This window comes from Salmo salar, chromosome ssa17, assembly GCF_905237065.1.
Source record: "Salmo salar chromosome ssa17, Ssal_v3.1, whole genome shotgun sequence".
Classification (NCBI taxonomy): domain Eukaryota; kingdom Metazoa; phylum Chordata; class Actinopteri; order Salmoniformes; family Salmonidae; genus Salmo; species Salmo salar.
Genome location: NC_059458.1, coordinates 76,006,648 through 76,020,514, shown reverse-complemented (window position 1 = coordinate 76,020,514; position 13,867 = coordinate 76,006,648). Strand labels below are relative to the sequence as shown.

The 13,867-nt window shown below is 45.2% G+C and overlaps 1 protein-coding gene across 1 annotated transcript in view; it reads right to left on the bottom strand.

The window, feature by feature from the left end:
- nel (NEL protein) overlaps positions 1–13,867 on the bottom strand; it is a 174,723-nt gene that overhangs the window by 73,122 nt on the left and 87,734 nt on the right. The window contains exons 13-15 of the mRNA NM_001140146.1: positions 9,893–10,018; positions 1,565–1,687; positions 469–564 (exon numbers count right to left, since the gene is read on the bottom strand). Of these exons, the coding sequence (NP_001133618.1) occupies positions 469–564; positions 1,565–1,687; positions 9,893–10,018 (345 nt within the window). The remainder of the gene's footprint in view (positions 1–468; positions 565–1,564; positions 1,688–9,892; positions 10,019–13,867) is intronic.

Sequence of the window (13,867 nt, the reverse complement as noted above, 5' to 3'; positions counted from 1 at the left end):
ACTCCCCCTGCCTTCCCATTCTACCCCTAACTCCCCCTGCCTTCCCATTCTATCCCTAACTCCCCCTAACTCCCCCTGCCTTCCCATTCTACCCTTAACTCCCCGTGCCTTCCCATTCTACCCCTAACTCCCCCTGCCTTCCCATTCTATCCCTAACTCCCCTAACTCCCCCTGCCTTCCCATTCTACCCTTAACTCCCCGTGCCTTCCCATTCTACCCATAACTCCCCCTGCCTTCCCATTCTACCCCTAACTCCCCCTGCCTTCCCATTCTATCCCTAACTCCCCCTAACTCCCCCTGCCTTCCCATTCTATCCCTAACTCCCCCTAACTCCCCCTGCCTTCCCATTCTACCCCTAACTCCCCCTAACTCCCCCTGCCTTCCCATTCTATCCCTAACTCCCCCTAACTCCCCCTTCCTCCCCAACCTACCCCTGAATCCCTCTTCCTTCTCCACCTGTGTTCTTACCTGTCTCACATCTTTTCCCAGTGAACCCCTGTTGACAGGTACAGGTGTCCGGGTTTACACAGGATCCTCCGTTCTGGCACAAACCATCACACAAAGCTGGGGGGGACATAGGAGGGACGAATTAGTCTCGATTGAGCTACTTACAGCAAGTGCATATAGCAGCTGGACAGATTATGCTATATTGGATCCTTCCTAGACATACAGTAACTAGACAGATGATGCTATGATGGATCCTTCCTAGACATACAGTAACTAGACAGATGATGCTATGATGGATCCTTCCTAGACATACAGTAACTAGACAGATGATGCTATGATGGATCCTTCCTAGACATACAGTAACTAGACAGATGATGCTATGATGGATCCTTCCTAGACATACAGTAACTAGACAGATGATGCTATGATGGATCCTTCCTAGACATACAGTAACTAGACAGATGATGCTATGATGGATCCTTCCTAGACATACAGTAACTAGACAGAGGATGCTATAATGGGTCCTTCCTAGACATACAGTAACTAGACAGATGTTGCTATCATGGATCCATCCTAGACATACAGTAACTAGACAGATGATGCTATAATGGATCCTTCCTAGATGTACAGTAACTAGACAGATGATGCTATAATGGATCCTACCTAGACATACAGTAACTAGACAGAGGATGCTATGATGGATCCTTCCTAGACGTACAGTAACTAGACAGATGATGCCATTTGGGAAACGCTGATTTGGTGGATGCAAAGACAGGTGTTGTTGAAATGTAGTGTGTCTGTAACGGCTGTATCTTGAAATGTCTGTTTTATTGAATCGCCATGTGGATTTGGGAATGATCTGTTCTCAGGGCACCACTGATAATGAGACCCTGGTCTCCATTGGGCACAGGATGGAAGTGTGTGTGTGTGTGTGTGTGTGTGTGTGTGTGTGTGTGTGTGTGTGTGTGTGTGTGTGTGTGTGTGTGTGTGTGTGTGTGTGTGTGTGTGCGCGAGTGTGTGCGTCAACCACACATGTGTGTACTTAAATGCTGGAGTGTGTGTACATGTGTGCGTATGGTGAGAGTGTAAAGTGGGTATGTATACGTGTGTGTCTCACCTCTGCAGACTGACCCGTTGCCTACATAGCCTGGTTTACAGGAGCAGCTGTGGCCCCCCACCGTGTTGAAACAGATGGCATTCTCATCACAGCTGTGAAGACCTGTCGTACACTCATCATGTTCTGGATGGAGACAAGAAGAGAATAACTACACTGATAACACACACACACCTCCATTCAACCCCTCTATCTATACAGTAGTCAGCTAGTAAGGTGTGTGTGTGTGTGTGTGTTTGCATGCTGCTCTGTACCTCAATCTTCCAATCCCTTCAACTGGCCCCAGATTAAAAAGAGATGGGGAAAGTAGAAAATCCTGTTTGGCTCATTTTGAAAACATGTGATTCTCTGATGTCTAAGATGCTTAACAGACAGCCTGAACATGTCCCTCAGGTAACCAGGGAAGAAAGAGAAACGCTCTTACTTGGTAGAAAAGTGAGAAATCAAAACTTCAAAAATCTAAAATTTTCCTCTTTAAAAAACTCAAAGGTAGATGTGTGAGAGAGAGAGAGAGAGAGAGAGAGAGAGAGAGAGAGAGAGAGAGAGAGAGAGAGAGAGAGAGAGAAGTCATTATTCCTTAATAAAGTCAGATGAAAATGAAAAGCAGCTGATTGTTATTAGAACCAATGAGAACCAGAGAGACTAGACATCTCTCTCTATGTTAAACTACTCTGACAGAAATAACTAGACATAACTGATTAGAGTTACGCTACAGATAACACTATATCATATGAAAAGCAGCCTCTGAATATCACCTGAAAGAGTTCTCTGACTGATTGTCTATGTGTAGTCTGTGATAATGTATGTTTAATCACCATTGAGAGCTGACCCTGATTTAACCCATCAATCATATGATAACTATGTTGCTCCAGTCTGTTAAGAATGAATAAAGAGCTTGACTTCACTACGCTGAGGTGTCCCACTGTCTGTCACTGCATATGTGAGAGGGTTACCTGTGGCGGTGTGTGTCTGTGTGTAAATATGTGAGAGGGTTACCTGTAGCGGTGTGTGTGTCTGTGTGTGTGTGTGTACATATGTGAGAGGGTTACCTGTAGCGGTGTGTGTCTGTGTGTACATATGTGAGAGGGTTACCTGTAGCGGTGTGTGTCTGTGTGTACATATGTGAGAGGGTTACCTGTAGCGGTGTGTGTGTCTGTGTGTACATATGTGAGAGGGTTACCTGCGGCGGTGTGTGTGTGTGTGTCTGTGTGTGTGTGTGTGTGTGTGTACATATGTGAGAGGGTTACCTGTGGCGGTGTGTGTGTGTCTGTGTGTGTGTGTGTGTGTGTGTGTGTGTGTGTGTGTGTGTGTGTACATATGTGAGAGGGTTACCTGCGGCGGTGTGTGTGTGTGTGTCTGTGTGTGTGTGTGTGTGTGTGTGTGTGTGTGTGTGTGTGTGTGTGTGTGTGTACATATGTGAGAGGGTTACCTGTGGCGGTGTGTGTGTGTCTGTGTGTGTGTGTGTGTGTGTGTGTGTACATATGTGAGCGGGTTACCTGTGGCGGTGTGTGTGTCTGTGTGTGTGTACATATGTGAGAGGGTTACCTGTGGCGGTGTGTGTGTGTCTGTGTGTGTGTGTGTGTGTGTGTGTGTGTGTGTGTGTGTGTGTGTACATATGTGAGAGGGTTACCTGCGGCGGTGTGTGTGTGTGTGTACATATGTGAGAGGGTTACCTGTGGCGGTGTGTGTGTGTGTGTGTGTGTGTGTGTGTGTGTGTGTGTGTGTGTGTGTGTCTGTGTGTGTGGGTACATATGTGAGAGGGTTACCTGCGGCGGTGTGTGTGTGTGTGTCTGTGTGTGTGTGTGTGTGTGTGTGTGTGTGTGTGTGTGTGTGTGTGTACATATGTGAGAGGGTTACCTGTGGCGGTGTGTGTGTGTCTGTGTGTGTGTGTGTGTGTGTGTGTGTACATATGTGAGCGGGTTACCTGTGGCGGTGTGTGTGTGTGTGTCTGTGTGTGTGTGTGTGTGTGTGTGTGTGTGTTACATATGTGAGAGGGTTACCTGCGGCGGTGTGTGTGTGTGTGTCTGTGTGTGTGTGTGTGTGTGTGTGTGTGTGTGTGTGTGTGTGTGTGTACATATGTGAGAGGGTTACCTGTGGCGGTGTGTGTGTGTCTGTGTGTGTGTGTGTGTGTGTGTGTACATATGTGAGCGGGTTACCTGTGGCGGTGTGTGTGTCTGTGTGTGTGTACATATGTGAGAGGGTTACCTGCGGCGGTGTGTGTGTGTGTGTGTGTGTGTGTGTGTGTGTGTGTGTGTGTGTGTGTGTGTGTGTGTGTGTACATATGTGAGAGGGTTACCTGTGGCGGTGTGTGTGTGTGTGTGTGTACATATGTGAGAGGGTTACCTGCGGCGGTGTGTGTGTGTGTGTGTGTGTGTGTGTGTGTGTACATATGTGAGAGGGTTACCTGCGGCGGTGTGTGTGTGTGTGTGTGTGTGTGTACATATGTGAGAGGGTTACCTGCGGCGGTGTGTGTGTGTGTGTCTGTGTGTGTGTGTGTGTGTCTGTGTGTGTGTGTGTGTGTGTGTGTGTGTGTGTGTGTGTGTGTACATATGTGAGAGGGTTACCTGCGGCGGTGTGTGTGTGTGTGTGTGTGTGTGTGTGTGTGTGTGTGTGTGTACATATGTGAGAGGGTTACCTGCGGCGGTGTGTGTGTGTGTCTGTGTGTACATATGTGAGCGGGTTACCTGTGGCGGTGTGTGTGTCTGTGTGTGTGTACATATGTGAGAGGGTTACCTGTGGCGGTGTGTGTGTGTGTGTGTGTGTGTGTGTGTGTGTGTGTGTGTGTGTGTGTGTGTGTGTGTGTGTGTGTGTGTGTGTGTGTGTGTGTGTGAGAGGGTTACCTGTGGCGGTGTGTGTGTGTGTGTGTGTGTGTGTGTGTGTGTGTGTGTGTGTGTGTGTGTGTGTACATATGTGAGAGGGTTACCTGCGGCGGTGTGTGTGTGTGTGTGTGTGTGTGTGTGTGTGTGTGTGTGTGTGTGTGTGTGTGTGTGTGTGTGTGTGTGTGTGCGTGTGTGTGTGTACATATGTGAGAGGGTTACCTGCGGCGGTGTGTGTGTCTGTGTGTGTGTGTACATATGTGAGAGGGTTACCTGCGGCGGTGTGTGTGTGTGTGTGTCTGTGTGTGTGTGTGTGTGTACATATGTGAGAGGGTTACTTGCGGCGGTGTGTCTGTGTGTGTGTCTGTGTGTGTGTGTGTGTGTACATATGTGAGAGGGTTACCTGCGGCGGTGTGTGTGTGTGTGTGTGTGTGTGTGTGTGTGTGTGTGTGTGTGTGTGTGTGTCTGTGTGTGTGTACATATGTGAGAGTGTTACCTGCGGCGGTGTGTGTGTGTGTGTCTGTGTCTGTGTGTGTGTGTACATATGTGAGAGGGTTACCTGCGGCGGTGTGTGTGTGTGTGTCTGTGTCTGTGTGTGTGTGTACATATGTGAGAGGGTTACCTGCGGCGGTGTGTGTGTGTGTGTGTGTGTCTGTGTGTGTGTACATATGCGAGAGGGTTACCTGCGGCGGTGTGTGTGTGTGTGTCTGTGTGTGTGTGTGTCTCTGTGTGTGTTTGCGTGCACGGGGACGTGTGTATGTGGCGATGTGGGCAGCGGTGTGTGTGTGTGTGTGTGTTGGCTCAACGCCTCAGGCTGTTAACTACATATGACAGAGGTCCTGTCCACCACGATGAGAGCCAACCGGCCGTGACAGTGGGAATGACACCAATTACCCTCTGTAATTACACCTCTCAACAGACCACTAATACTGCTCTCAGACCTGCCATGCATAACACCTCTCAACAGACCACTAATACTGCTCTCAGACCTGCCATGCATAACACCTCTCAACAGACCACTAATACTGCTCTCAGACCTGCCATGCATAACACCTCTCAACAGACCACTAGACTGCTCTAGTCTAGACACCGGTCTCCTCTCTACTAGACTGCTCTGGTCTGGACACCGGTCTCCTCTCTACTAGACTGCTCTGGTCTGGACACCGGTCTCCTCTCTACTAGACTGCTCTAGTCTAGACACCAGTCTCCTCTCTACTAGACTGCTCTGGTCTGGACACCGGTCTCCTCTCTACTAGACTGCTCTGGTCTGGACACCGGTCTCCTCTCTACTAGACTGCTCTGGTCTAGACACCAGTCTCCTCTCTACTAGACTGCTCTGGTCTGGACACCAGTCTCCTCTCTACTAGACTGCTCTGGTCTGGACACCGGTCTCCTCTCTACTAGACTGCTCTGGTCTGGACACCAGTCTCCTCTCTACTAGACTGCTCTGGTCTGGACACCAGTCTCCTCTCTACTAGACTGCTCTGGTCTGGACACCAGTCTCCTCTCTACTAGACTGCTCTAGTCTGGACACCAGTCTCCTCTCTACTAGACTGCTCTGGTCTGGACACCAGTCTCCTCTCTACTAGACTGCTCTGGTCTGGACACCAGTCTCCTCTCTACTAGACTGCTCTGGTCTGGACACCAGTCTCCTCTCTACTAGACTGCTCTGGTCTGGACACCAGTCTCCTCTCTACTAGACTGCTCTGGTCTGGACACCGGTCTCCTCTCTACTACACTGCTCTGGTCTGGACACCGGTCTCCTCTCTACTAGACTGCTCTGGTCTGGACACCGGTCTCCTCTCTACTAGACTGCTCTGGTCTGGAGACCAGTCTCCTCTGAGTTAGACATCAGCTATTTGGCAATGTTTCATATTATGGATCAAATTAATCACAAAGTCAGTCCATAAATATTATACAATAAGAGTCATTTAGAAACTTGTGTTCTGTCACTGCTGTAAACACTGGGTCATTAATATTATACAATAAGAGTCATTTAGAAACTAGTGTTCTGTCACTGCTGTAAACACTGGGTCATTAATATTATACAATAAGAGTCATTTAGAAACTAGTGTTCTGTCACTGCTGTAAACACTGGGTCATTAATATTATACAATAAGAGTCATTTAGAAACTAGTGTTCTGTCACTGCTGTAAACACTGGGTCATTAATATTATACAATAAGAGTCATTTAGAAACTAGTGTTCTGTCACTGCTGTAAACACTGGGTCATTAATATTATACAATAAGAGTCATTTAGAAACTAGTGTTCTGTCACTGCTGTAAACACTGGGTCATTAATATTATACAATAAGAGTCATTTAGAAACTAGTGTTCTGTCACTGCTGTAAACACTGGGTCATTAATATTGCCAGAGCGTAGTGGCTAAAATATGAATCATCTTGTGCGAGCTGTGATAAGACGAATAAATAATTTCAATGCTAATGTTTTCCTGGTTCTTGGACAATGTAATCTACCAGCCCCTACCACTTTGGCTGATGTAATTACAAGGATAGACAAGTAGCTCCAATCATTAAAACATTGCTGTTTATCTATCATTTCACTGGGGAGAAAATAAATGATTTCTCATTATGAGAGGACAGGAGGGGTGAGGTGAGGAGAGGAGAGGAGAAACCTGGTGGCATTATACACAGATCAACGTTTCAGCTCTTTATAATGTTGTGGCTGTAAACTAACAGTTTACAGTCTCCACACAATATCTAATGGATTCATGGCATTTCACTGAATCCTGGAACTAAATGTAATGAGCCAAAGGCACAAAGGGGCTTCTATGTGAAGACACGTTCAGTATCTAGAGAGTGGAAAGCTTTAGGATTAGCCTGGTCCCAGATCTGTAGCTATGTCATATAGCCAACTCTTCTCTCTATGTTATAGCCTGGTCCCAGATCTGTAGCTATGTCATATAGCCAACTCTTCTCTCTATGTTATAGCCTGGTCCCAGATCTGTAGCTATGTCATATAGCCAACTCTTCTCTCTATGTTATAGCCTGGTCCCAGATCTGTAGCTATGTCATATAGCCAACTCTTCTCTCTATGTTATAGCCTGGTCCCAGATCTGTAGCTATGTCATATAGCCAACTCTTCTCTCTATGTTATAGCCTGGTCTCAGATCTGTAGCTATGTCATATAGCCAACTCTTCTCACTATGTTATAGCCTGGTCTCAGATCTGTAGCTATGTCATATAGCCAACTCTTCTCTCTATGTTATAGCCTGGTCCCAGATCTGTAGCTATGTCATATAGCCAACTCTTCTCTCTATGTTATAGCCTGGTCTCAGATCTGTAGCTATGTCATATAGCCAACTCTTCTCTCTATGTTATAGCCTGGTCTCAGATCTGTAGCTATGTCATATAGCCAACTCTTCTCTCTATGTTATAGCCTGGTCCCAGATCTGTAGCTATGTCATATAGCCAACACTTCTCTCTATGTTATAGCCTGGTCCCAGATCATGTGCTTTAGTCACCTCCTCTCACTGCATGTACAGTGCATTCAGAGAGTATTCAAACCTCTTGAATTATTCCACATTTGTTGTGTTACAGTCTGAATTCAAAATAGATTCAATAATTTTTTTTATCTCACCCATCTACACACAATACCTCATAATGACATCACAATACCTCATAATGACATCACAATACCTCATAATGACAAAGTGAAAACGTGTTTTTAGAAATTTTTGCAAATGTATTGATAATGAAATAGAGAAATATCTCATTTACATATGTATTCACACCCCTGAGTCAATCAATACATGTTAGAATCACCTTTGGCAGTGATTACATCTGTGAGTCTTTCTGGGTAGGTCTTTAAAAGAGCTTTGCACATCTGGATTGTACAATATTTTCACATTCTTCTAGCTCTGTCAAGTTGGTTGTTGATCGTTGCTAGACAGACATTTTCAAGTCGATTTAAGTAACTAGCCCACTCAGGAACATTCGCCCTGATACGCAACTCCAGTGAATATGTGGCTTTGTGTTTTAGGTTATTGTCCTGCTGAAAGATGAATTTCCTTCCCACTGTCTGGTGGAAAGCAGACTGAACCATGTTTTCCTCTAGGATTTTGCCTGTGCTTAGCTCTATTCCATTAATTTTATCCCCCCAAAAACTCGCTAGTCCTTGCAAATGACAAGCATACCCATAACATGATGCAGCCACCACCGCCATGCCTGAAAATAGGAAGAGTGGTACTAGTGATGTGTTGTGTTGGATTTTCCCTAAACATAACACTTTGTGTTCAGGACATAAAGTCAATTTCTTTGCCACATTTTTTGCAGTTTTACTTTAGTGCCTTACTGCAAACAGGATGCATGTTTTGGAATAATTTTAGTCTGTACAGGATTCCTTCTTTTTCACTCTGTCATTTGGTCAATGTTGTTGATCCATCTTCATTTTTCACAGCCATTAAACTCTGTAAATGTTTTAAAGTCACCATTGGCCTCATGGTGAATTCCCTTTGCAGTTTCCTTCCTCTCCGGGAACTGAGTCAGGAAGGACGCCTGTATTTTTATAGTGAGCAGGTGTATTGTTACACCATCCAAAGTGTAATTAATAACTTCACCATACACAGAATAGTAAAGGTACTGTACGAAACATTTACAATTGAGATAACCATCAAAGCGACAGGTTTTGTTAGCAGCACAATTCGATTTTTAAAGAGATAGCTATGAGGGATTCAGCCAAGAGATGAGATACCAAATTAAACGTATTTTAAATGTTAACATCATCATAGCCCCTATGCTATTCAGTTGCCTGAGGAAGCAATGCTATTTCCAGAGGCATATGTGGGCATTACAAACGTGGACAAGACACGTCTCCACAGTCACAACGTCCCACAGCATCTACCAAATTATAACAACATATGTGAACAAACAAATGTGTTATAAAATATCTAAATAAGAACACTAGAACATTTTGTCCCAGCAATGTGGAAATGTGTCTTTGGCTAGTCTTTCCTGTTGGCTTCACAGCATGATTTAGTAATGAAGTCACGATTAGTAATAAAGTCGTTCTAGTAATAAAGTCATTCTGTACAGAGAGCTCCGTCACTTACCAAAGGAACAGAACAGATAAAAGCTGTGACTAAACTCCATGCCATCTGCTTCTAGTGTGAAGGAGCTAAATTGCCTAGCATTAGAGATATTATCTTTTTAATTACTGATCCACAGCAAATGTGCCGTGTCAACCCCACTGAGTCTCTCTCTCTCTCTCTCTCTCTCTCTCTCTCTCTCTCTCTCTCTCTCTCTCTCTCTCTCTCTCTCTCTCTCTCTCTCTCTCTCGTTAGAGCAGACATGTTTGAATTAGTCATGAACATAAGACCAACATAGCAGCTAACCTCTAATGCTAGCCCACTTCTCAAACAAACAACCCTGATGTCAAATCATGCAACGTAAGGTAAAGTAGCTTTACTCTGATCAACAACACTGTCCTTTGTAGAAGTCTGGCCTGCAGTGTGTGTGTGCCCATGCACGTGTGTGTGTGCGTGTGTGTTGCTCACCTGTGCAGGAATAGTCATCGATCCGGATGTATCCAGTGTGGCAGATGCACATGAAGGATCCTGGAGTGTTGACACACATGGTGTTCTCTCTGCAGTAGTGCTTTCCCTCAGCACACTCATCAATATCTGGAATACAGACCAACGGGTCAAACAGACTGTTACAGGAAGGTCAATAAGGACCAACTAAGACCCAGACCCTCCCCCAGTCGATACAATTAAGAACCAGTGTCCTGCACTAAGCTGAAGCCTATACCTGGTCCTTCCTAGTCTATAGCATATACCATCAGATATAGCTGTATAGTGGACCCCCCAATGTCTAGAACATTGAAAGTGATGAAATGTTGTGTAACAATATATGTGTGTATTCCACCCACCAACTAGTCTCTGTTTCATCAACCACCAGCTAGTCTCTTATGACAGACTGTTACATCAAATTGAGTAGCTGCCAGGCCATTCAACACCTGGTTCTGGGTCTTGAGATTAGACTACCCACCAGCTGATTGGCTTTCTTCAGACATTCTAACCTGCATGGTTCACTGATTTTCACAATCAATTGACAGTTCAAATCCTCCCATGCTCTTCTGTGCATTGGCCTAAAGCTTTGAAAACCATATTGTCTGTTTGCAACAGTCTGATCAATATATAGCCACAAATCCTTTCTGTCTAACCGCAGTTGGTGGGTCATTTAACTGTTAAAGAGGAACAGTTGCATTGTCTTTCCTAAATCAAGTCCTTGCTTGACAGATCTCTTCCCAATCCTAAGGCTTTAACCATTCTCTTTTATTTCAGTTCAAATAAAGTAACTATGCTGCCTCGTCCTAGAACGTTTGAACAGTTTTAGAATCATTCAAACGGAGAAATATATTTTAAATTAGAGTGCCGTCAGATCCGTTCTCCCCTACACTCTTAGAAAAAAGGGTTCCAAAAGGGTTCTTCGGCTGTCCCCATAGGATAACTCTTTTTGGTTCCAGGTAGAAACATTTTTGGTTCCAGGTAGAAGTCTCTGTTTGCGCAAGTCACATGTGCAACCAGAGGATAAAAAACTCTAGACCATCTTTACTCCACACACAGAGACGCATACAAAGCTCTCCCCCGCCCTCCATTTGGAAAATCTGACCATAATTCTAGCCTCCTGATTCTTGCTTACAACAAAAATTAAAGCAGGAAGTACCAGTGACTCGCTCAAAACGGAAGTGGTCAGATGACGCGGATGCTACGCTACAGGACTGTTTTGCTAGCACAGACTGAAATATGTTACGGGATTCATTCAATGGCATTGAGGAGTATACCCCCTCAGCCACCGGCTTCATCAGTAAGTGCATCAACGACGTTGCCACCTCAGTGACCGTACATATCCCAACAAGAAGCCATGGATTACAGGCAACATTGGCACGGATGCTTATAAGACATCCTGCTATGCCCTCAGACAAACCGTCAAACAGGCAAAGCGTCAATACAGGACTAAGATTGAATCCTATTACAACGGCTCTGACGCTCGTCGGATGTGGCAGAGCTTGCAAACTATTAGGGAAACCCAGCCACGAGCTGCCCAGTGACGCGAGCCTACCAGATAGGCTAAATACCTTTTATGCTCGTTTTGAGGCAAGCGACACTGAAGCATATATGAGAACACCAGCTTTTCTGAACGACTATGTGATCACACTCTCCGTAGCCAATGTGAGCGAGACCTTTCAACAGATCAACATTCACAAGGCCGTGGGGCCAGACGGATTACGAGGATGTGTACTCAGAGCATGCGCGGACCAACTGGCAAGTGTCTTCACTGACATTTTCAACCAGTCTGTAAAACCTACATGTTTCAAGCAGACCACCATAGTCCCTGTGCCCAAGAAAGTGAAGGTAACCTGCCTAAATGACTACTTCGCCATAAATATCACATCGGTAGCCATGAAGTGCTTTGAAAGGTTAGTCATGGCTCAAATCGACACCATCATCCCAGAAACCCTAGACCCACTCCAATTCACATACCGCCACAACAGATCCACAGATGACAAAATCTCAATTGTACACCACACTGCCCTTTCCCTCCTGGACAAAAGGAACTCCTGACAGCTGACTGCTGTTAGAATGCTGTTCATTGACTACAGCTTAGCGGTCAACACCATAGTGCTCACAAAGCTCATCGCTAAGCTAAGGACCCCGGGACTAAACACCTCCCTCTGCAACTGGATCCTGGACTTCCTGACGGGCCGCCCCCAGGTGGTAAGAGTAGGTAACACATCTGCCACGCTGATGCTCAACACGGGGTCCCCTCAGGGGTGTGCGCTTAGTCCCCTCCTGTACTCCCTGTTCACCCACGACTGCGTAGCCAAGCACAACTCCAACACCATCATTAGATTTGCTGACTACACAACAGTGGTAGGCTCGATCACCGACAATGATGAGACAGCCTATAGGGTGGAGGCCAAAGACCTGGCAGTGTGGTGCCAGGCCAACAACCTCTCTCTCAATGTGAGCAAGATAAAGGAGCTGATTGTGGACTGAACAGACGCCCATTTCCATCGACGGGGCTGAAGTGGAGCTGGTCGAGAGTTTCAAGTTCCTTGGTGTCCACATCACCAACAAACTTTCTTGGTCCAAACACACCAAGAAAGTTGTGAAATGGGCACGACCATGCCTTTTCCCCCTCATGAGACTGAAAAGGTTTGGCATATGTCCCCAGATCCTCGCAAAATTCTACAGCTGCACCATCAAGAGCATCCAAAAAATTGTCAAAAGACTCGGCAATCGGTACCGGAGTGCCACGTTTAGATTCAAAAGGCTCCCTAACACCTTCTACCCCCAAGCCATAAGACTGCTCCCGGACTATTTTCATAGTTTATTTAGTAAATATTTTCTTAATTCTATTTTCTTAAAACTGCATTGTTGGTTAAGGGCTTGAAAGTAAGCATTTCACGGTAAGGTCTACAACTGTTGTATTCGGCGCATGTGACAAATAAAATGTTGATTTGATTTGACTTGAAGGTATCTGGATGAAGTGTCACAGCAAAGTGCTCTGTCTCTTTTATAGAACACTGTTCATTGAGAGAGGAATGATGGAAAACCTCAGAGTGCCTCAAGCACGCAAGCACACAAACACACACACGTCAATGAGTATTCATGCAGCTTGTAGCCTATAATGGAATGGGATCTTCAATCTCCATGATCTAACTCATCTCTATGGTGGTGCTATCGCTACGAGATGCACGGCGCTGAGCCTGGGGTAAGATGATGTCTTCAGTGATTTTGCAACGCACAACTCCGGAATCACGACATCCCATGTTGAATTTTCAAACAGCCAAATACGATCCCCCATGTCAAACCAAATATGTTTGAAAACAGAATATTAGCTTGTGGGGGATATTTTTACATTTATACTGACAGACCGCCAGGTTCTTTGATAAGCAAAGCAACACCCTCTTTAAACCCATTCTAATCACATCGTCAACCACTGTCTGTCAAGGACACAACAGTCAATTCAAAAGCTCCATGTTCACCCCAGTCTGTAGACATATAAATTGAAATAGATGCATTCTCAGCAGCTTTCAATACTATATAAGCCCTTATTGTGGTAGCTATAGTTATAGACTGAACAGTAGAGAGAATCACACAGCTTTTAATAGCAGACCAGACGTGGTAGCTATAGTTATAGACTGAACAGAAGAGAGTATCACACAGCTTTTAATAACAGACCAGATGTGGTAGCTATAGCTATAGACTGAACAGCAGAGAGAATCACACAGCTTTTAATAACAGACTAGATGTGGTAGCTATAGTTATAGACTGAACAGCAGAGAGAATCACAGAGCTTTTAATAACAGACCAGATGTGGTAGCTATAGCTATACCTGCAACAGCAGAGAGAATCACACAGCTTTTAATAACAGACCAGACATGGTAGCTATATCTATACCTGCAGCAGCAGAGAGAATCACACAGCTTTTAATAGCAGACCAGATGTGGTAGCTATATCTAT